Raw genomic sequence first — 25,447 nt, 5'->3', positions numbered from 1 at the left:
CCATCAGTTATGCAAAGCAGAAGGATATTCGAATGGCTAATCAACCGTCATGGCAGCAATGAAATAAGGGACAAAACGCCATCTGCATCACAGAAGGAAATTTATGAAATACGCATTTCTTATCTTTTATTAGAATTTTTATCATCTTAATGAATTTTTGTCACACTTTCTAGCCTATCAGAAGCCTCCACAACACCTTGTGAACAGTTTTAAATATACGCTCATTTTGATGTCTAACGTTAAGGAAGGAGTACAGATTTTGTATTCCAACCTTAACTGTAAGTCCCAAATTGAGTGAAAAAGTGATATTTTATTGTCCTTTCCCATACTCTTGAGAAAGAACAGTCTATACTTTGCTTCCTACCAATCAGCTTGGAATTTGAGGAATTCAAATATCTAGAATTTTTTCCATAGCTGTTAATAACATTAACATATATAATGTTATTTTATATAAAAGTATATATAGTTTTATAAAAAGTATATAAAAAGATATCTGTATCTATCTATATATATTTATCTAGAGTTGCCATCAAATACTTCATTTTAGGGACAAGACCTGGAATCAGGGTACCATCCAGATGTGACATAAGAGAAGGGAGAACCATTCTAATTATTAAGTATCAAAATGTGCAAACAAGTATTTTCTGCCACTCTACTGGTAATAAAGAGAAATGCCACGTTATAGCAGGAACAAGACCTCAAAGGTGATTCTTTTTCCCACACACAAAAAATATATTTTCATGTACAAATGAGTCCTTTAAATTTAGACCTTCCAAATGACTCTGTCGTTGGCTAAACGGTGGTTTTGAAATAAAGTCTACAAATAGATGTTTTACATATTTTGAAGTAAAACGGAGAAATAGAAAGTCTGCCTTTTCTTCTTCTGGCCCAAACGTGTTTATCTGAAAAGCACACATTAACTTAACTCTAAAATGTCTCATGCAGCGACTGGCACAAGGTCTGAAGACCTGAGAATGAATTTAAAAGGTTCCCAGAGGAGACTGATGCTGCTGGCCCAGGGGACCCCACTTTGAGAACCACAGGCCAGACAGCACATCGCTGTCTACACAACATTTCACAACTGTCACAGAAATCACTTACAGCAACTGGTCAAGGTATGTGCACTTGAAACTCTTAGCATCCCCATATTTTTACTGAGGAAACCGTGACATATAGAGAATGTTTCTAGCACAGCCATCAAGTGTCGATACTGAGACTCTCAACTGGTTTTCTGACTTAAACTCTTGCTTTGTATCTTGCTGGCTGCCAAGGACAACCTTTCCTGAAGGATTCAGGACACCTTCAAAGTCCCTCTGGTCTCACAGGTGTTTTAGAACTGTCTTGGCCACATCACTATCTTCTCTTCAGGACGTACTGACTGAGTGGTGCTATAATGAATTTTGGAGGGTTTCTCAGGATTCGAGGCTCCCCTCTTGTCTGCTGTTTAGATTAAGTGGATAAGGGAAATTATTATGACCACGACTGTTTTGCATCTATTATATACAATATAGAAGTTAATAATAATAGCAAACACTTACGGGACACTAAGCTTTATATTGATTTCCTCATGTAATCCTCTCTACAGCCCTATGAAGAAGACACTAGCACTGTCCCAAATCTACAGATAAGGAAACCAGGGCGTGGGGTCAGCAGTCTTCCCAGGTCACACAGCTACGGGAGTCAGAAGCCAGGCTGGGATCCACAGCTGCCTTATGTCAGAGTCTGAATTCACCACTACACTGTGCTAGCCTTTGCCTCGATCAGCATGTTTCCCATCATTTATCAGCTCTATTTCATCATTTGTCACTTTTGTGTGCACACGTGTGTGCGCCAAACATTTGGTGCTAATTTGTTCAAATGGTCCGGCCGCTTTGGACACCTGTTCGGCAGCTTCCAGTAAAGTTAAACGCACACGCATCTTCAGGTCAGAAGGCTCCCTCCTCTGCATTGACCCGGGAGAAATGGAAACAGATGTCCACACAAAGACTCGTAGAAAACTATTCGCAACAACTTTATTCAAAAAAGTTAAACATACAACTACTTTATCACCTATGTAATAATCATAATTTTTGGAGGAATATGTTGCAAATTATTACACACACACACACACACACCACCACCACCACATCCCTCTAGATCCCAAGCTACTGAGAGAAAGGAGAAATGGATTTCTAATCACCACTGACACCTTCACAATGCAGCTCGGAGGCACTGAAAAGTATCATTATCTACTGAAAAGTGACACCACGCTCCGAGAAGCAGATGCTATGGGGACATGACTCCGAGTTTAAGGTGACAACCAGGTCTGCAGCTGTTACGTGCTCAGGAAGCAGGAACAAGGCCAGCATCTGAGATGACTTGACATCTGTTTGACTCACGCTGTAGAAGAATAGCTCAAACTGTGAAAGCGGGTTGAATCCACCCAGAACACGCGAGAGGAGGAAGAAGAGTGAGAGCAGAAGCAGACAGAGGCAGAAGGAGAGCCATGGGAAGGAGAATCAGTGAGAGCAAAGGATTCCCAGAAATCAGAAACGGCGAGGGAAGAGAAGCCAGAAGCTTAGGTAATTGGGCTGACACGGCAATTTTTTAAGTAGCTTCAACATAACATGTGACAGAAATCCAATTACAAGGGTAAGTTACGAGCAAGGTGAAGGCTTAAGTTAATATTTTTAGACTCCAGGGAACTTACTTATAGGCTGATGGGAAATGGATTGAGAATGAAGAAGCACCAGAGAAAGTTTTCTGATGTAACAGCATCCCGGACAAGTGAGGGAGGATGGGCTGAAGGCACAGGTGCAGAGGCAGCTGCTCCCTCCTTCCTCCCAGACAGACCAAGGGGCAAAGTGCAGACAGACAGCTGTCGACGGTGACAGGTGGAAAGAAGGTCTGAAAATCAGAGGCAGTGTTTGAAGTTCAAGGGCTTTATTTTTTCTTTTCAAATCAACTTCTATTATATGATTATCTCTTGTTGAAAAGTCCTTCCCGAGACCCGTTATGTTTTCACCTAATTCTAAGTGGGAATTAACATTGGCTTGTATTTGCATGAAATCTCAAAACACACAAAAAGGGACACCACGATATTGTGAAAGAAGTCTAGGTAAGAATTATTTAAGACACAGGCTTTTATTTTCTATATGAAAATGGTATTAAATGAAATACATGTTTTCATGCAGAAGGTTCTTGAGTCAAATGAATCTTTATGGTCATGACAAACTTTAAACACGAAAACAGCAGTCTGCAGCCCCAAATATCAGGAATATTTTATTAGACACACATTTGTCATGAGCTGTACTTGCACCCAATGGCAATGACCAACCTGAAAGGCCATGACGTACCTCATATACTATGATGGAAAATTTGGGAATAACTTTGCAAATGGTTCAATTTCATTACAATCCGTGTGGAGAACAAAATGTCTTAATTAGAGGTTAGAACAGTTGTTTAATTCATGAAGCAAATTCTCCCCATGGAAGAGAAATAAGCTGTAGCTAAAACGTACTAAGAAACTCCAAATAAAACCTGTTTAAAGTAAATCCTACTCCAAAACTAAATTAATAAGCCTGAGAAAGGGGCAAGAAAAAAGGGAGCAATATATTTTCTGCCAAAAGATGAGGATGTGGCACAAATCACACGGGTGCTGGAATAAATAATGCTTTACTGCTCAAAAATATTTTCACAAAGATTGTAAGGGACTGAATGTACTATTGAAAAAGATAAATGTTTTGCAAACAGGCCTAGACCGGTTCATTGGGACTATTTTGTAATTCTGTTGAACTGTATCCTCAAAGATGAAGTTTCTTTCATTGTTTTGTCTCACAGAGTTCTAACACGTGTCCATCATTTCCCTGCACCCAAATTATCCCCACAGAAGAAACGGGAAAAAGAACTGCAAACAGAATTCTGTATTTCTGAAACTTCATAATAGTAGCGAAATTGTCCACGGGGGATCAACCATCACATATGGTCACTTATTTTTTAAAATATTTGCAGAAATCACATTTCTCATAACTGTGTACATTTCTTCAGATCATTGAAGCTTTAGTTCACAAAAAAATAAACTTTTCGCAAAAGACCAAAATGTTCAAGATTTAATACAGACCCTTACACCAAGAAACGCCTACTTCCCATAGGAAGCAAAGACGTCCTTAGAAAGTCCCTAATTTTGCCATGCCAAGTCATTTGGCCACCACCTAATGGACAACTGGATGTTAATGGTGTTGCTCTGGGTCCCCTCAGATTTGGAGACAGACACACACTGTTCCTCTGGTCAACCTCCATCAAGGTCTGAGACAGGAACTCTGGCAAACTCCAGGGTACACTCTGCCCTTCTTGCTGCCACTTCCTCTCGCAAAGACAGAGCCCAGTGGATCACTGTATGGCAATGACCTCTGGCGAACCACTAGTCTCATATACCTAGGGCAGCAGCAGCTTGAATAGCCCTGAAATAAATCCTTGTCAACTTTATTTCTAATAACAACCTGATCTTTTTCAGCTTCTTTGGACCTACAGTCCATTATATAACTAGTCATCTTGAAGTATCCACTAGTTCATTCATTCATCTTGATTTCTTTGAAAATATGGTCACACAGTACAGATCAGGGCAGAGGGATCTGGCAAGAGCAGCTTATACCAACCCATACCTTTAGCATTATCCTGATAAAGTCATTACAATGTGACAATAGCTTTCTATATAGTAAGGTTCAAGCCACATGTATTAAATGCAGCTACAAACATGTTATTTCATTTTACCCCTCCAATAGACATCACAGCGCACTGGTACAGAGGAAAACACTAAAGGTCAGAGAACAGTGGTTCCCACATTCACAGAGCAGAACCAGGATGCAAACACAGCCTTTCTCTAACCTGACAATGCTCTCCATCAGCACATAGGCACTGTCCTCCAGGAGGCCTGCAGCCAAGGGGAGGGGCTCGTGCAACGGTGAGTCAAGATCACCTGTGTCCAGTTCCGTTTCCAACATCTGTGCTCGGCTTTCCACTTTGAAAAACTCAAATATGCACAAAAGTATGGAGCCTTATAGAATGAGTCCCACAAATTCCTAACCCAAATACAACATTATCAAGATTTTGCTATACTTGCTTCAACTACCATAGCTTTTTTCTTTTCTTTTTCCTTTTAGTTTTTGTGGTGGAAGAAATGTGAAGTATTTTGAAGCAAATTGCAAAGATGATGTCCCACATATTCTGTACGTATCTCTAAAAATATGGACATTTTAAACATAACTGTACTGCCATTTTGACACCTAACTGAAATAGAAACAATTCCTTGATATCTAATACCCAGTCATAACGATTTCCTAATGTTCTCTAATGTCTTTCTACAGTTATTTTGAGTAAATCAAGATCTATACGTTGTTGTTATATATCTTTCTCTCATTTATGTTTTGGAGCAATTCTTTCTCTCCCTGCCTTTTTTTTTTCATGCCATAGACTTGAAGAAACTGGCTCTGTGTCCTAAAGAATGTTCCATATTCAGGATTTGTCTTTTTGCTTCCTTGTGATGTCTTTCCACTTATTCCATTAGCCTACATATTTGCTGTAAACCAGAGATTACCTAGAAAGACTCAATTAGGCTCAGGTTCAACATTTTTTTTACAAGAATACTTTATGGTGAATGTTAATATGCGCACTGCATGATGGCATTAGGAATGAACACCGTATCTAAACTGTGGTGCACTTACTGATGCTCACATTAGCCAGAAGGTTTAGAATGGGTCAGCATGATGATCCCTGGGAGAGTTGCCTGTCAACCTATTTTTAAACTGTAGTAAGAGCAGTTAATGTGAGATCTACTTTCTTAACAAATGTTTAAGCATATGATATAATATTGTTAACCCTACAGGCACAATGACGTACAGCAGATCTATAGACTTATTCGTCCTGCATAACAGAAGCTCTGGACCTTGTGACCAACACCTCCCATTGGCCCCTGGCCTTAGGCCGGGGCAACCACCGTTCCACTCTCTGCTTCTATGACTGTGACGATTTTAGATTCCTCATGTATGCGGAACCACATAGCATTCATCCTCCTGTGACTGACATATTTCATTTAGCATAACGTCCTCCAGGTTCATCCATGTTGTCGCAAATGGCAGGATTTCCTTCTTTTTTTAAGGCTGAATAACACCCCATTGTGTGTATAGATCTCATTTTCTGTACGTAGTCATCCATCAATAAACATTTGGGTTGTTCCCACATCTTTGCTATTGAGAATAATGCTTCAATGACATGAGAATGCAAAATATCTCTTCAAGATCCTGATTTCATTCTTTTGGATAAATACCCAAGAGTGGGATAGCTGGATCACGCGGTTGCTCTATTTTTATTTTTTGAGGAACCTCCACACTGTTTTCCATAGAGACTCCACCAGTTCACAATCCCACCAACAGTGCACAAGGGTCCATTTTCTCCACATCCTCAAGGACACATGTTGTGTTTTGTTTTTTCGTTAATAACCCTTCTAACAGGTGTGACCTGATACCGATAGTGGTTTTGATTTGCATTTCTCTGATGATTAGGGATGTTGAGCATCATGTCACGTACGTGTTGGCCATCCGTATGTCTTGTTTGGAGAAATGTCTATTCCAGCTGCCTGGGAACCACTGATCTTTATCTGATAATTTCCTCTACTGATGACATTTGCTGAAATCAATTACTTCATGTGACGTTGCAAGAGGGTAATTTTCTAATTCTGTCATTCTTCCCACTTGCCTGGAATTCTTCTCCAATAAAGAACTTTTCCTCCTCATATAGGGTATTTGGTTAGCTTGAAATATAGTCCAAACAGAAAAGGCCAGACAAATGCTTAGTTCTTTCCCTTTAAAAGGCATGCTTCTGAGTAAGGAGTTGGTGCCCTAGTTTCTTCCAAATAGGGACCAATGAAGTTTTGTTTTATGTTTGTTTTTGTTTTGTTTTTAGTTATCCTTTTTGGAATGTCATTTAAAAGTTATGACAATTTAGATATATAACGTTTTAAAATCAATTACAGTCATTATTCTTCTGATGCTCAACTATGCCTTCTTTGGTCAATAGCCTTTGATGTTGCCTCCTGTGGCCTTATTATATGACTCCATTACTCTTCAATTTCTTCCTTTCTCTTTGGCATAAGACCTCCCCGGCTCATTCTGCAACAGACCTGAAACCAGCTAGTCATCCAGGGAACTCTGGTTTCCATTAGTGGAAAATGGCATTTGGTGGCTACGACGAGGATACTAAGGGTGGTGGCTGGAATGTCAATGCTTCTAAACATTTTCAGTGGCTGGAGCTGGAAATATCGTCTTTCTTTATATTTGTGCACCAGTTCCATGCTGTTTTAATTAGAGAGGCTTTCTAAATGTTTTAATAACTGGTAAAGCAAGTTCCCCCCAATATAAAGCTCTTTTTGACAGAGTGTCTTGACAATTGTTACTTGTTTATTCTTCCAAATAACTTTACAATAAAATTCTCTAGCTAGAGGGAAACCTAGCAGTATTTTTGTTGGGACAGTGTCAAATTTACAAATTACTTACAGAGAACTGACTTCTCTATGAGATTGAATCTTCCTATCCAAGAACAAGCTAAGACTTTGCATTTGTTCAAGTCTACATTTCTGGGGAAAAAATAAAGTTTTCTTCATATAGGTTTTGTAGAGTTCTTGTTGAATTTATGCTTGAATATTTTATCTTTTTTAATGCTCTTCTAAATGGATTCCCTTCTTCATTATATCTTCTTATAGGTTATTGTTTTTATAAAGACCATTAAATTCCATACATTAATTTAAATCCTACTGTTAATACTTTCCTGGATTATTTTATTGTTCATAATGGCCATTAATTCTCTTAGGTTTCCCAGATATACAATCTTATCATATATGAATTAAGATAGTTTTAACTGTTCCTTTTCAATTATAATGTCTCTGCTTATGTTCTCCTGCCTAATTTCATAGGTAAATGCCTCCAATACTCTCTAAAATAGTAGTGGAATTAATGGGCCTTCTTGCTTTGTTCCCAACCATAGAATGATCTAATGTTTTCTCATAAGATGCTGGCATTTGAGCTGAGATAAGCACCTTATCATTTGAAAGAAGTATTCAAAGATCCCTTCTTTACTGGGTGTTTTATCATAAATGAATGTGGAATTTTGTTGAAATGTCTATTCTGCATATATGAAGATGGTCATACAATTCCTCTTTTTATATCAGTTAGTAATATGACACATTTATCAATAGATTTCTTGATATTGAACTATCTTTGAATTCCAAGAACATTGGTTTATGATAGATTATTGTTAATGCGCTGTCAGATCCTCTTTACACCTATTTCATTTAAGATTTTTGAATTTATATTCATAAGTGACATGTAGCTTTTTTCTGAAATTTTATCAAGCTTGCATATCAGTTCATATTCACTTCAAAAATAACTTGGATGCTTTCCTTATTTATCTGAAACAGTTAAGTATCATTGAGACCATCTGATCTTTAAAAGTTTGGTAAAGTCCTCTGAGAAATCATCTGGACCTAATTCTTTCTTGCAGAGAAGGTCTTGGAAAATTTTTTCTGCTCCTTCTATGAAAACTGGCCTGTTAAATTTATTTTTCTTTTTGGGAAAGTTTTGATAAATTACATTTCCTAGTAGTTATCCATTTTATATAGACTTTCTTATTTATTTGCATAAATTGTGAAAAGCAGTCTCATGATTTTCGAAAGCTCCTCTGTTCCCCATTCTTTTCTCCTTGTTATTTCTTATTAATTATACATTTAGCTTTCTCTCTTTTTCAAAAATTTGGGTTAGCCAAGGTTTATTTTTCAGTTTACGTTTTTAAAAAATAAGCATTTTCATTTATTTATTAGTTCTACTGATTTTCTTTTTTCTAACCTAGTGTCTGCTTTTATCTCTATAAATTCCTTTCTTCTAACTTATTTTGTTTTTTTTCTGACTTCATAGTTAGATATTTAATTCATTTATTTTTTTCTTTTCTCTAATTTGCATAAGTATTTAATGATTTAAATTTTGCTCCAAGCAGTGCTTCATCTGCTTTCCAAGAGACACTGAAATAGCATGTGAGAAATATCATTATTTTCAAGAAATTCTACAATTTCATTTTATTTTACATTTTTAAATGTTTAATAGAATTTTTATATCTAGGTAGAAGGAATGTTTTCTTTTTTACTTCATTACCAATTTATGGTTTGATTGCATTATAGTAAAAGGATGTTCTGTTTTGTTATTTTAATTTATTGAGCTTTTCTCTGTGGACTTATATATGGTCAATGATAACAGGTTTGATGTGTATTTGAACAGAACGTGCCTGTCTTGTTGGCATACAAATATGGCTGTGCACATCTATAAGGCAGTGCATCATCGATTATGCTACACAGGTTTCCTACAACTTTATAATTTTTGTGCACGTGCTCTGTGAGCACTGAGATGGATGCGTTAAGTCTCCATTGTTAGTGTTTGGCTATCTATTGTTTCATTTCTTGTATTTCTGCTTTAGGAAATTTGCTATTCTGTTTATTTTCCTTGATGAGTAGATATTCGTCTACTGTTATATTAGATCTATAACACGTTTTATATGACTTTTAAATGACATTCCAAAAGGATAACTAAAAACAAAACAAAATATATATATATATATCTAATATAGATCTATTAGATATGTAACACGTAGATCTATATTAGATCTACAACAATAATGTAACATTTATTGTTACATTAACATCTATGTTATATTTTCATTGTGAATTTTTGCCTTTGGCATTATATACTGTCTTTGCCTCGTTAATTTTGGAGGGTGTTGAATCATGCTTTGTGTGATATCAAAATCCTATAATCGGCTTTATTTTTATTTTCGCTTGCCTGATGTACACTTCCCATCTCTTTTTTTATCCTTTCTGGGCCACTTTGCGTTAGGGCATCTCCTGCATCAGCATAGACTCAGATTTTTTTTTCTTACCTATAAAATCCAATCTGAGAGTCTTTTTCTTTCAAAATATGAGTTTATTCTACTTGAACTCACTGATATGATGATTATTTTTATCTCAGTTCTGTTCTATTGCTTTATTTTTAATTATATTTATAATATAAACACAGAGAGAACCTTTCACTTTATGATCTATTTTATTTCCTCTTCTTTAGATATGTCTTTTTTCACCTATGAATATATGGATTTGTTTACTTATTTTTCTCCTTCATATTCTCTTTTTCTCTTATTGTGTTATCTGTAGTATCTACTTTCTTCTGTATTTATTTAAATTTGGTCTTTACTTCAGAAAATTTTTTTCTAACGCTTTCCTTGTATCAGTTTTCATTTCACATGTCCCTGTTGTCTAGTGATTTCATTTCTGAACTCTTCCGTTCCTGCTTTAGCTCCTCTGTTAGTAAAGTTTACGTATTTTCTTAATTTCATTCAGCTTATTTGCAAATATATTGTTAGTTTTCATCTGTCAATAAAACACATTTTTCTGGTGTGGTCTCAGTGTCTGTGAGAATGTTTTTGGTTCATCCTCATCATTTTGTATTAATAAAAAGGACTGCCATATCCAGAAGTTGTATGACACACTGGACTAGAAAATAAGACATATAGGAGAAACAGAGATGGAATTAGATAGGCAGGTTGGAGACATACTTATATGCCACACATAAGATCCTGGTCTATATTCCACGTGATATTAGAGAACCAGCAGAATATTAAAAGCAGAAAACCATCATGATCAGCCAGAATTTGTTTTCCAGCCATTGAAAGAAGTTTGTTACAGTCTTCCATTATGATTAAAGATGTTTCTTTTTCTTCTTAGAGTTAGATTACTTTTGCTTTATATATTTTGAAACTATGTTATTGGGTGCATACTGATTTAGAATTATGACATTTTCTATACAGACTGGCATCATTATCATTATTAAATGTCCTTCATTGTCTCTAGTAATGCTTTAAGCCTTAAAGTCTACTTTACATTTAAACATCATCTTCATTTCCCATCTCTCTACTTTAAATGTCTCTGTGTCTTTATACTCTTAATTTCAATTATTATATTTTTCAGCTGCACTCACATATACATTGAATAAAAGAAAATGATGATCAAAAATTTCAAGAAAATTCAACGTTTATAGTTGACTTACATTTGGCTCCTAAAAGAATAGATCCATAGTTAAGTTATCTCATGAATTTCTTAGATAATATACAAGTAGTGCTTAAGCCTTTGAAGCAAATAAGGATTTGATATTCTTCCTGAAAGCCAGGAAGCTATTATATAAAATAAGATGTTCTATATGAGAATTTAATTTGATGGATGAATGTGAATAGTTAAGAGAGTTTTGGCTACATTACTGGATACAGAGAAACAACTTAGAAAAAAAGAAATCCATTATTTGGTGTTGGTGTTGGTGTTGGCAGGGTCTTTGTTCAAAATTGCAAAACAAGTGTATCAAAAATGGTGGCATATAGTTCATATTGTTGAGTAAATGTTACTTTAATCTTTTAAGTTGCTTTAATAAATTTGAAATTATTTATTAGCTTCATGGTAGTCAAGTTTTAGAATACATTGTTTTCCTTGAAAAAACCTAAAGTATTCATTTCTACCCATTTTTCACATGAACAAACTACCTCATTTAGAGATGAGCTCAAGTATCTATCATAGCAGATAACAGAAACGTCACTGGAGCACCTTTAGTCAGATGCAAACTAGTAAACTTTTAGAATAACTCTTCCTGTTTAAAAATTTCATAAAATAGTTTTTCAGTATTCTTAAATTCCATTCTCATCTGTTAAAGTGAATAAGAAAAAATTTAGAAACATAAATCTGTCAGTTAAATTGCAAAGTGATTTTTTCCAAATAAACTTTATGATTTCCTCGAATCTTTGCACATTTCTTTAGGTCTTTTTTGTTTAGATAACCCTATCGACCAGTAGTGAGTTGGATTGTGTTCCCCAAAATGATACATCCAAGTCCTGACCCCCAGGGCCTGTGAACACAATCTCATCTGGAAGTGGGATCTCTGAGAGTCACTGCAGTTAAGGATCGTAAGATCAGTTTGCATTTAGGGTGTCCAGTGACCAGTCCTCGTAAGAGAAAGGAGAAGGGGATTTGAGACCCACAGGGAAGATGGCCATGTGAAGATGGAGGCGGAGACGGAGTGATAAGACCCAGGGCAAAGAACGCCCAGGACTGATGGCCGCCCCACCGTGGGAGAGGCCCGGAGCAGACGCTCCCGCAGAGCCTCCAGGAGGAATCGACTCTGCCCACATCTTGAGGTTAGACTTCTGGCCTCCACAACTGTGAGGAAACAGATTTCTGTTGCTTTAAGCTTCTAAGTTTGTGGTAATTTGTTACAGCGGCCCTAGGAAACTAACAGAAAACTTTTTTAAATATGTTAAAGACAGATCGATTTATTAGTATCCGTTCCAAATCAACCGCAAGATAGTGTGTGTCACGTGTAACGTGTGTGGGCAGAGGGGGAGGAGGGGGAGGCGACGTCATTTAAACAAGCATGTTGTTTCCTAAGAGAGCTAAGAGGGACACTCCAGTTAGGCAGCTGTGGTCTGGGATCTTATATGTTAATGTTACTATCTTGTAATTCGAAGGAAATGCAGCATGGAACGCAGCGTCTTTCACAGGGTAGGCCATTTGTGCAATGAAAAATAAATGAATAAAGAAATGAATGAATGAGTGATTGATGTTTAAAGCATCATGCTTCACTAAAAAGCCCAGGAGGGCCTTTCATACCTTGCACATTATCGTTATTGAAATAGTGTGACTGTGTGAAAGTCTCACACACTGGCCAGTGGTCAAGACTACCAACAGATTTTTATACCAACGTGCAACCATATTAGCAGTCTCCAGAGGACTGAGCCCAGGATCCCTACAGCCAAAGACAGACCAGCATGCCACGGCCGCACATACGTGTCTGTCCTCAGCACCACAGGCCACGTATCGTCCACAGGGGCTAAAAGCGATCCGGCATGGATAGCAGCGGCTCGGATGACCTTCGAAACGGCGCTCACACCTGCGAGGAGAAAAAAGACCCGCAGAAAAAACATTTTTTAATTTTTAACACATATTAGGAGAAAGATACTGATTTGTTGCTTTCCCTCACAAAAATGAGCAACCTAACAATGAAGGGACATTTTTATACCTGGGGATTATTACATGGTAAGCAGGTTATTCTGGAGATCTTTAAAAGTAATTAAAACGCTTTTCAAAATCATAAATTCACAAAGATGACCAAACTAACATTAAATGAAATTTTTATATATGAAGAATATTAAATGATTAACATATTTAAAATATAAAAGATCTTTATGAAAACAAACCTTCCAAAATCATAAATTATTTGGATCAATGATTCAAAGACTTGTGGGAGGTGCTACCTTCCGTCAAGGCTGGTTAAGTTTCACAAACGACTATTTATAAAGTGCTATATAATATTTGTTTATTGTAAAAAATGTCAGGGAATCGATGCTAGTTCTACTGAGAAAATCTCCAATACCTTTCAGGATAGCCAGAGGCTTCCTAAGAAAGCCTTCGCAAGCATCTGTCAGTGCTGGGCTGGGCTCCACGGGGCACGATGACACCAACAGCGCCCACGCCCAAGATGCCCATGGGTGGGTGACAGCTCCTCCTCTGGTCACACAGGTTGACTATGGGGGTCTTTATACTTGTTCAGTGATTAAGGAGGAGAGCAAAGACACTCCACTAATTTTGCCCTTGTGAATACATATACATGCATACACACACATACATATCTATAAATATTTATTATATTTTGCTATATATGTTATATATTGAGTGATTATTTGCCATAATATAATTATCAGAATATATATACACACATATATACATATATGCGTGTGTGTGTGTGCGCGCGCATGCATTGCTCTAGTTTAAGAATGTCCAGTTCCCTCCCTGTGTGTCTCTGACACTCAGGGTCCACATGTCACACACGGAGCAGAGGAAAGGGCGGCACCTGTCATTTTACCATTCCACATTTATGTGACCTTTTTTGTATATAAACCAGACTTTTCTTAGATTGGTCCGTGTGAATAGATTCACCACAACCTTGTCATATGTGGAAGAAAAGAGATCAAACTGAGTTTATCGATAAAGCTAAGTGCTTCGGGAGTTTTCATAAAAACACGTTTTACACGGCTCCTCTAACCCCCCAGCTGCAGGCTGTGAACAGGATGGCCCTACCTCAGGGTCCGCAAGTCCCACAGTCTCATCCCATCACCGACGGCGGTGGTTGCAAAAAGATTATAGACCTGAGACTGCTGGCTCGTAAATGACGATCCCTATAATTGTAAGGGGGAAAATCAGGATGTACTTTTTAAATGCTGAATAAACATCACATGAATGATATCTAACAACATTGAATCCAAAGTAAGAAATCAACACAAACTTTTTCTCTTCTTTACAATAATTTCAGAATTGGACTCCAAAAACATCCATATGAGTAACCACTAACAGTACAGTTTGACCCTAACAATTATTGATATATGTATTCTCTATGTGTAAAATGCCACTGAAATTTACAGAACTACAAATGGTAAAAGATTAAAAGACTAGGATATTAATATACCAAAATTTATTTTTATAGATCATAATCTATATTTAATGAATTACCTGAAAGATGCCCTTCATAAGGCATTTGAAGTTTGAGGCCAGTTATTGATCTGACGATTATCAAACTAAGACACTCTGAGCAGCCTCCTGTGCGACGACTCAGGTGAAACCCAGGTGTGTCACCTCAGACGCTGACCCTTGGAGGGCCTGTCTCTGATCCGAGCACCGAGGCACTCTGGCGTGCTCACCTCCCCACACCGCTGTAGTGATTTAAAATGTCTCACAGGTTGAAACTGAACTGCACTCCACCCACAGAACCATTTGGCCCCAAACGTTACCTAAATATATTGTGGTTCATAATGATTTCCATCTTCCTTCCACGTCAAGAATATTCAACAAATTAAGACAAATGTAATGAACAATATCTATATCCATAAGCATTTATGCTTAAAGTGTACACATACCTGGAAGTGGTTCTTCATTTACAAACAGGAAATAAAGCTCCACATAAATTCAATAACAGCAGTAACAAACTAATATATACATGAGTTTTCACTCTGTGTCAGACAGCATTCTAAACACCTTACCTTTCATCCCCTCAACAAACCTATGAAGTATAAACTATTTTATACTCATTTTCAGGTGAGAAACAAGACACACAGAGGGGTCCACTCACTGCCACACAGCTATTAAGGTCGACACAGTTTAGTGTGCCACAAACTGGGGCTAGGTTAGGATACTTGATGACTCATAATATGGCATACAAATGATTCAACAAACATTCAGAGATCATCTACAAAATGTTGGGCCCTTTGCAAGGCACTGAGTAGAAAAAGAAGAAAACAGAGATCTAGTTAAACGGAAAGACAGAGAGATGATTGCACAGCTGCAATACCTTACGACATTGCTAGTTTCTTGAAGCTGAACAGTAAAAAACTGAATAGAACAGAAACAAAATACAATGGTCAAAACATTCAAGGGAAAAAAAGAGAATTAAAAAACATTTTGATCAGTGCAATAGAGGCTAAGGAAGAAGAAATGAAGAAGGAAAGAAAATTCATGATAAATAGAAGGTGCAGAAGTTTTTTTAAAAAGGCGGAAGAGAAAGCACACAATAAGATCAAATGTATGAGTGATCATAATAATTGCAAACACACTAAACTCAGCAAGTAAAAGAGAGAAGAGAGTCTTAGGTTGGAATTCAAGAAAAACACTTAAAACATTTTATTTTTAAAGGTTGAATGTGAAGGGTGTGAAGCATACCTGAAGGAAAAGGAGTAAGGTTGATGAAGTACTAGAAAAAATAGATATAAAGGAAAGAACACCTAACTAGAAATAGCTTCTAAAAATGATAAAAGGAACAACCGAATTTGAAAATACAAGTCTGAGCTTAAATATACCTAACAATATGGCCTGAAGACACATAAAGCAGAAATTAACAGAATTATAAGAAGAAATTGACAAGATTACAATCATAGAGAGACATGATAATACATTTACTAATTTAAAAAAGTCAGGCATATAAAAAATTAGAAAAACTTGAATAATTTGAATACAGTTAATAAGGTTGGGCCAAACAACATCTATATAGACATGGACTCAATCGTTAGCAAGAACACGTTCTTTTCATGCACACATGTAATATCTATAAAAATGAACCAGAGGGGCCAGCCAGGCGGCACAGTGCTTAAGTTCATGCGCTCCCCTTTGGTGGCCTGGGAGTTTGCAGTTTTGAATCCCAGGCACAGACCAAGGCACCGCTCATCAAGCCATGCTGTGGCAGGCATCCCACATATAAAGCAGAGGGAGATGGGCACAGATGTTAGCTCATCGACAATCTTCCTCCGCAAAAAGAGGAGGATTGGCAACAGATGTTATCTCAGGGCCGATCTTCTTCACAAAAAACAAACAAACAAAAATGAACCAGAGAGCCAAGTTTCTCAATAAATACAAAAAAATCTCAACAGATACCAAGAAAATCAGTGTTATAGAGAAAATGTGCTCTGAACACAATGCCATAAAATTAGAAATCAGTAACAAAAAAGATTACCAAAAATGAGCTCATACATGTGGAAATCTAAAAGCACACATCTAAATAAAGCCTAGGTTAAAAAATTAGTAATGAAAATTAGAAAATATTTAGTGCTAAATAATAAAAATACCACATGCTAAAACTGGCAGGGTACAACTAAAGTAGTATCCAGAGGGAAATTTATAGGCTTAAATACACATATTAGAAATGTATAAAAATGGAATAATTTATACATATAATGTAGAGCAAAAAGTGGGTCGCAAGGAGATAGGTACAATTTGGTGCCATTATGTAAAAGATGCAACACATTAAACAATGCCATATATATTTCTGAATGAATACTAAGGAAAGATTCACCTCAAATTCAATAGTCATTATCAAGGAAGAATGAGAGAGGGGGATAGAGGGTAGAGTTTTATCCTCATCAACAATAATTTTATTAAAAAAAACCACAGCAAGATCTAAAGCTAATGAAGTAATACATTTTAAAGAGTTCATATCAATTTAAGTGACTATTATTTCTGAAAGTCTAAAGTTCTGTGTGATAAAAGAGTTTCAGGGGGCTGGCCCGGTGGTGCAGTCATTAAGTGCGCACATTCCGCTTCCCAGCCGCCCAGGGTTCACCGGTTCGGATCCCGGGAGCAGACGTGGCACCGCTCATCAAGCCATGCTGTGGCAGGCGTCCCACATATAAAGTAGAGGAAGATGGGCACGGATGTTAGCTCAGGGCCAGCCTTCCTCAGCAAAAGGAGGATTGGCAGCAGATGTTAGCTCAGGGCTAATCTTCCTCAAAAAAAAACCAGTTTCATTAAAAAACTGGGTAAACCCTTACATACTTTTTAGTTTTTCAATTCATATTAGCTGTCTAGTGTTCAAAATGTGCATCACAAAAAAATGCAAATATCTTATTTTGACACAGAAAAATGAATAATAGCTAGTCAAGTTTTAAAAATATATAAAGAAAAAACACCTGCTATGATTTTCAGAGATATCAAGAAATCATAAAAGGTTTAGGTATTTTCATTCTGAAAATAAGCCAATTGATGATATAAAACACAGTTTAAAACTAGGATAATACGGCCCTCACTTTTTGATGTGTACAGTCCTCTCGTTAACGTGATGATTAAATGAGTTAAATTCTGATGTCCAACATTTAAAGACAATGATGGGGTGATTCTCAGAAGAGATCATTTTAATGACTGTGCACCAAGATGCCAGCCAAACAGCATTACTGATGCATGACGAATGTGGCTACACTTGCTACCAAGCTTTAAAAAGAATCAGAAATGACCTATTTTATATTTTACTGGAAACACAGCTTTTGGGCCAATTATGATATGTGCTTCTCCTGAATCTGGACTCACAGGACGACAGCTCATGAGCAGCGGCCCCCATATGGCTGTGGTTAGTTGGAGCACTTCAATGTATGTGTGTAACTGGACAAGAATTTAAGAGAAGTCTGAAAAAACAAGCTATTAAAACATAGCGTGAACCCTTGTAACCCAACACTCCTTCCCTCTCATTCCATCGCATACATTCAGATGTTCATTTTCAGGAAGTAAGACCAGTTATTTTCCCATTGAAAACCTCAGGACTATTTTTCCTAATATAACACCTCTCATCCAAGAGCACACCACAACGATTCCCAAAATATCACAATCATCACTCAAAGACCACATCGATTTGAGGTAGACGCAGCTTCTGTTCAGTCACTGCATAAGCTGCTATGTGATGGAGAAAAAATTTTAAGCAGTTTCCTAAAGCAAACGCATTAAAACTCTTAACAAAAAGACATGAGGTTTTAAGAGAGGAATTCTCCCTGAATTGGCATCCTAGATAGTCTCTCTGTCACCCATATCTACACAATAGCAGCTCATCACAGGCCTACCTTGTAGCAACAGCCTTCACAGAAGCATCTAGAAGGAAATTTCCCAGGCCCTCTTTCAGGCACACCCCGAATGTAGGACGCTGTCTCCGAGAGCCAGTTCCGACTGCCCAGGTGTCCATCAGGATGGAGACACCTCCTCCCACCTCACACCGCTGTCTGAAAACAGGTTACATGACAAGCCACGGCCCAGCCCTCCCGCCTGGACTGTGGCAGCGGCCCCTGACTTGCCCCTGTGCCCTGCCCCCTTGAGTCCATTGTCGAGACATCAGCCACAGAGCCAGGCAGGAGCCAAAGCCACAGCACATATCTGAGGAGAGTGAGTTCAGTCTAAAGAACCGTCCTGTGACGCTCTTCCCTTCTGAAAGAGTGAGGACATGCAAGACGGCAGGTGCAGGATGCACCAGCACTGTGGGGCCGGGGACATGTGGAACAGAAGCTGGTACTGGGGTCTCTGAGCTTGGAGGAGGAGCCCCCGAGACCCCTGAGGGGAGGCCCTGCCTGGCTGTTGCTGCTGCTCAGGGTGGGGGTGCAGAGCCCCTGATTGTGCCAGATCGAAAATCTGAACATTGGATTTAGCCACTGCTTCTGGGAAGCAGGTGAAGCAGCACCGTATGTCAGGAGCAGGAGGAGAATCGGAAGCAGCAAGTCCCTTCTTCCTTCTCGAGCCGGGCCCCTTATATCCTATGCAATTAGGGCGAACAGCTAGCAAAGGAGAAACAGCGTTGCAGAGCCCCAGTGTACCCTCGCAGAGCAGGGCATGGAGCATGGGCGCAAGTCCTGCACAGCTGGGCGCAAACCTCCCCAGCTGGGTGCAAACCTTCACAGCGAGAGTGCAAACTCTCATAGCTGGGATGCAAACCTTCACAGCTAGGGTGCAAACTTTCACAGCTAGAGTGCAAACTCTCACAGCTGGGGTACAAACTCTCATAGCTGGGGTGCAAACCCTCACAGCTGGGGTGCAAACTCTCACAGCTGGGGTGCAAACCCTTCACAGCTGGGATGCAAACCTTCACAGCTAGAGTGCAAACCCTTCACAGCTGGGGTGCAAACCTTCACAGCTAGAGTGCAAACCCTTCACAGCTGGGGTGCAAAGCTTCATCACTGGGGTGCAAGCCTTCACAGCTGGGGTGCCAACCTTCACCTCTAGTGTGCAATCCTTCACAGCTGAGGTGCCAGCCCTTCGCAGCTGGGATACAAGCCCTTCATGGCTGGGGCACTCACCGTCAGAGTTGGGACCCCAGGGGGCACAATTTTCCGGTTCCCAATGTCTGCCTGTGCACATCTGCACGTCACTCACACACACTCGCTGAAGCCTTGTGAGGTCACTGACTCTCCTGCTGCACCTTCACGACAGCAGCCCCTGCACCCAGAATAAAACCAAACATCTGGCCAAGGCCTACAAGCCCAAAGGGCCGTCCCCTGTCCCCAGTCAGGGCTCCTGAGGTCCAACTCTGCCTCCCTCAACTTTGCCACATGGGTCCCAAGCATGATGACCTACTTCCTGAACGCGGACCCCCAACGCACAGCTGGCTCCCTTCCCTACTTCACGTACCTGCACCCACGTCCCCTCATCAGAGAGGGCTCCCCAGAGGAGCCCACACACAGGGCATCTGACACTGTATGAACCCACCTGATTCTTTCTTTTCAGAGTACAAATTCCTCAAGGGTAAGTACTTTGCTCTCTTGTTCTGTCACATATCCCAGTACCTGGAACAGTGGCAGGTGCAGAGTGGCCGCTAATAGACATGCTTAAATGAATTCGTTAATAGATAAGTTAATACACACACACCCATGTACACACATGCATGCACACACATGCAGGCATATACATACACACCCCGGCTGTGAAGAGCGTGCACCTCGTGGTGCACACGTACAATATATGCACACACACGTGGAGAAACATGCATGCTCACTAACACACATGTATATGTGCATGTGCACATGCATGCGCTTGCACTGCATACATATACTCGGACATATGCCTATGTGCCTGCATATGTCCACATGTATATGGACACACATACGTGTGTGTGCATATGTACACACACACACCAGCTGTAAGGTAGGAGAAGCTGAAATGAGCACTGACAAATTTAGCTGTGTTGTTAAATTAGGAGCAGATATTGAATTAATGGCTCAGCCCCAGGGTGGTCTGCAACCACCTTACCACCTGGGGTTATTTTAATTGAATTCTTATAAAGATAAAAGAGAAGAACTTAGAAAACCGAATCTTGGTAAAACTTAATATCCTCAAAGTTTCATGCAAAATTTGCTATTACTTATTTTTCTATCAGTGCTATAAAAACAGGAAGTGTTTAAAGGAAATAACTCTTTTTTATGGTGCGCTTTCTCAAAGGATCGCTGTGCGTTGTTCACGTCACGTAAGAAAGCGTGAGTCCAGTTAAACACAGTCTTCGCTAATCTTCCCAGGACAGAATAAAGGTTTCCATCCTCATTGCTCTCGTGGACTCTTTCATATCATTTCATGGTGCTTATAATAGCCAGCTTTGAATAAAAGCCATCCACGTCCACATCTATAACCTTCTATGTTGCGATTTCTTTGAAAGTAGAAGTCATATCTAATTCATCTGATTTTCCACTGCAGGTAGCAAATTCCTGTACATTTATCCTTAACACTCATGGCTGCAAAGGAATTGTGTGAAATTAGGTGCATTTGAATGGTAAGAGTTTTCTAAGGAGTGCCCATTTAGCCTTTATAAATTTATATTTAAAAAATAAGAATAATAGTTTGCATTTAGTGAACTTAACATGTGCTAAGACAGTTACGTGCATTATTGTATTTATTCCTTATAACAGAGAAAAGTATTGAGTGCAAAAGGTTAAAAAATCTTCTATTATGAAATGGGAACAGAGAGGAAGGGAAACAAGATCTTTTCAAGATAGCAGACAAAATGGCATCACGTTATTTTTCAAAATAAAATAGCTTCTCTTGAAAACAGGAGAAAAACTGATAAGTTTAAAAGAATTGTCTTTACCACTATTTTGAAGCTAGGGCTTTGTTTCCTATATTATAAGTAAAAAAGCATTTAAAACTCCAAAGTTATATTTTGCATTTGAAACTTAAACAGCTGAAACGATTTAAAACAAGTTTTGGGACCAAATTGCAAAAAAGATCTCAGAATGAGCTCAAAGATGCTAATTTTCATTCTAGACCAAGTTTTTATGACTCTGTGATAAACCCTCAAAAAATAAAGGATAGAACAACTAACAGAAAAAGAAAATAGGGATTTATAATGGAGATGCTCCCAGACAATTTTCTACACTCAAAAAACGGTGATGAGGGGGCCAACGCGGTGGCATAGAAGGTAAGTTTGCATGTTCCGCTTCAGAGGCCTGGGGTTCACCGGTTTGGATCCCGGGCACAGACCTACACACCACCTATCAAGCCATGCTGTGGCAGTGTCCCACATATAAAGTAGAGGAAGATGGGCACAGATGTCAGCTCAGGGCTTATCTTCCTCCAACAAAAAATAAAATTTTTATGTCAATAAAAGTGAAATTTAAAAAAAAAAATGATGATCATGATGATGATAAGCAGCTTTGAAATGACTGCCTTTAGTAAAAGTCATGTACAATAAATTCAAAAATTAAATGAACAAAGAACTCTTTTTCTAATAATTCATAAAACTTTAGAGGTAAGAACTAGCAAGTGTCAGAAAGCCTAGGAATAAATATGTTTCAAATGTAACATTTACGACATTAAAGGAACATCACACGAGAGATTTATATTTATCTTCATGACAAACATTTTAACTCAAGAACGGCAACATTTGGTAAGTTAAGTCAATTCTCACTGAATTTATTAACTAAAGACTCAGAAATTCTAGGAAAACTCACCAAACATATAACTTCATCACACGTCAAGAGACACTTGAATGTTAGAAATCTTTATCTTCAGATGAATTTTATATATTGCATTTTGAGGATAATACATTAAACATTTTTTTATTAAGGGCATTAAACATTTTTAAATGCTATTCATCAAAATTTCATCCCTAAAATCTATATGCTGACAAGTCTTTTCAAGAAACCCACTGTGCTTGTGTTTGCATCTCGTCTGCTTCATAAAGCATTGTATTCTTTTCTTCTGTGGGTGAGTTAGCTGTGATCCCATCAGCAAATACTGAGAGAGCAGATTCTAGGTATAGACGATCGATCGATTGTTCCAGGTGCCACAAAGGCCACTGAAACACCAGCCTGCACTGAAGTGTCTGAAGTCGAACACCTTCACCTCAAAGCTTCACTAAACAAATTTAGCAATTCAGACGGATCCTTTCAGATTCTACGTCAAAATATTGCCTAGTAACTCATTGAGTTGCACTTGAATTTAAAAGAAATCATAATACCTAAAAAACAGGCTGGGTACTAGGGTAATAATCATTTTAAATATATGACTCAATTATCAAACTCACTTAAAAACCCAGAAATACATAAAGTCTAATAATCAATCTTAAACCCAATCTTGACAGATCGTACTGTGAAATTAGCTGCATAAGATCACGGCTCTCGAATACAGAACAGCCGGCCTATTCCTGCTTCCAACTACCAAGCTGGCGCCATCTCGTCACAGTCCCCAGAAGATGTGACATGGAAGCATGGGGTCTGCCCACACACACACACAACTTGTGCAACGAGCACGCTTGCCATCTCGAAGCTTGCTGTTTTAGCGGCCTCCTCACAAAGAAGTTACAAAATCCTTCTAAGAGATCCCTTCATTTATCTGGGGGACCTACTTACTGCATGGTGTTTAAAATATTTTTGTTCTGTTTTTATGCACTAATATTCTTTACAAATAAAAGAAGATGCAGAAAAATAATCTTTTCTTCAACAACTCCCTCCAAGCTTATATTTTCCATAGTGTTATAAAAAACAGAAAATTCTTCCCCTATCATAATTTGAAGTGTCCTAATTAATGAACCTCGGAGGGTGTAATGTTGGACAAAAGGTCCAGATGAGATGCCTGTCTGAGCCTTGGAAGGCCTCCCATCCAAGACGAAGGATGAGCCGCAAAGAAATGAGTGCATGACCCTGCACACTGCAGGCCTCCCGGGTCTTCCCGGCCCTCCATCCCAAACCTCTGCCCCTGACTGGGCTGACTGCCCCCACCCCACAGCCACACGAGCCCAACAGCTCCCAGGCTCCTGGACACTCAGCCTCAGGCCTGCTCTGGCTCAGAACCCAGGGGCCTCCCCGACTGAACCACTTGCTGTGGCTCCAGCATTTCCAGTTCCCACTTGTCCAGAAGGACCCTGGAACAACACCTGCCTCAACAGAATTCAACCGCGGGTCCAGAATTTGTGCTCTTTTCCATTCAAACTGGTTACAGAACTTCACAGATTACCAGACCAGAGCTGCCCTATTAAACAGAAATTTAAAGTAAGCCTGAAATAATGTATCAAAACTGTAGATAAGAGAGTCTTTTTAACCAATACAATAAACTCCATTTTAAAAATATGATACCCCTGAATCATAATGCAGATTTCAGACGGCATTGCAAAATAAACCCTGAATTTGGAAAGCCATCCCGAATATATCAAATATAAAAACTGCAGTTGTAGTCCTGAAAACAAAAGTTTTGTTCACAAGTCTCGTAGATGCTCTTTTGGGTGACAAAGTGTCTTTTGAACTAAACTGTGAAACAATGAATTCATCAAAATAGCTACCTCCTCTAGTCCCAAATCTTTAACCCTCAGCTGTGGGTATTTTTAAACTATTTCTCTGTCAAAATGGACTAGCAGAAAAGAGAGGGTATTGACCTGCGAAGGCTGCTTCTTGTTCCTGCAGAACCTACATGACTGTCATTCCATCTAATTACTGTTTGAAACACCCAAACCCTCTGTCAAGGTTCAAGTGAGAAGATATTATTAGTAAAGTCAAAAATGGGCCATAAAACAACCAAAGACAAAAGTACAAAAATTAACATTCGACACGGTATTAAAATATCTTCTAAGGTCAAACATCAAGACTTAGAATAATTTAATGATCAATAAACACTGACATTGAAGTCAGCAGCAAACTGTTATAAAATTGCACCAGACACTTGTATCTGATACCTGTACGTAAACACTTTCAACACAACATTTTACAGCGATGTGCCCCGTCAAAGCCTCACTCACTTTATTTTGACAGATCTGGTGGACAGGCCGCGAATGGGCTCCTGCTATCAGGGCGGCACTGCGGCCCACGTTGAGGTCGAAAACTTCCAACGTCCTGTTCCGGCCGGCGGTCAGCACGATGTCTGAGGGTTCAGTTAGGGAACTCCCCTCAACGGTCCACCCATGGGCATGAGCAGTCCCACTTATGCTATTAATAAATCTTGGAACACTGGAGGACGCACAAATGGATGATTAGTTACGACTTTCTGAAGCCCCTCTGGAGAAGCCCCAATCATGGTCCCCGCCCCCATCTGGTCCCGGGCAGCTGGCAGGAGCTGGTGGGCAGTGGAGGGGCTGGTGGGGATGATGGGGAGACCCTGGGTGGTGAGATTTTGAGGGGAGACCAAGAGTCCTACTTGTAGATACATGAGCTTTGAGACGTCCAGGAAATACCCAAACCAAGAGGTGGAATAGCAGCCAAATATGCAGGTGTCGGGCTCAGAAGCCAGGTCTGAGCTGAAGATTAGACAATAAACCCTAAAAGTAGATGGTCTCCCCTGAACAGGCTGCCTGAGTGAGAGGACAAGACTCACAGTGAGGTGTATTATTAGGTAGCGGTGACAAACTTTATAAATTTGACACACGGGGGACAATTCATGAATGTAGGGGTCCTGTGACCACCAGAACCACCTCACCTTCCATGTTTAGCCCAGAACAGAGTCACAAAAAGCCGACATGGTAGGAAGAGGACTAGATCCAACAATAAACCCAGTGCTGACGGCAACATAGGAGAGACCATCACATACGGCTGCAGTCATCAGAACCACACGCTTCTGCCAGGAGGTGTTTTGGGT

The 25,447-nt window shown here is 39.1% G+C and overlaps 1 protein-coding gene across 25 annotated transcripts in view; it reads right to left on the bottom strand.

Moving 5' to 3' along the window:
* The window catches only part of WDR27 (WD repeat domain 27), a 167,303-nt gene that overhangs the window by 83,229 nt on the left and 58,627 nt on the right, over positions 1–25,447 (bottom strand). For 12 of the 25 annotated variants that reach the window (XR_011504511.1, XR_011504531.1, XR_011504547.1 and 9 more), the window contains 4 exons: positions 24,615–24,736; positions 14,186–14,283; positions 12,896–12,998; positions 2,690–2,886 (listed from right to left, as the gene is read on the bottom strand). Coding sequence is in view for 10 of the 25 variants with exons in the window: in XM_070513535.1 (XP_070369636.1) it covers positions 2,690–2,886; positions 12,896–12,998; positions 14,186–14,283; positions 24,615–24,736 (520 nt within the window). In the remaining 15 variants the exon portion in view is untranslated. The other 13 variants (XR_011504682.1, XR_011504691.1, XR_011504810.1 and 10 more) reach the window with 3 other exon arrangements.

The sequence above is a fragment of the Equus asinus genome, chromosome 1 (assembly GCF_041296235.1).
Source record: "Equus asinus isolate D_3611 breed Donkey chromosome 1, EquAss-T2T_v2, whole genome shotgun sequence".
NCBI lineage: Eukaryota > Metazoa > Chordata > Mammalia > Perissodactyla > Equidae > Equus > Equus asinus.
The sequence above is the reverse complement of the archived record's forward strand: the minus strand, read 5'-3'. Positions and strand labels throughout refer to the sequence as shown.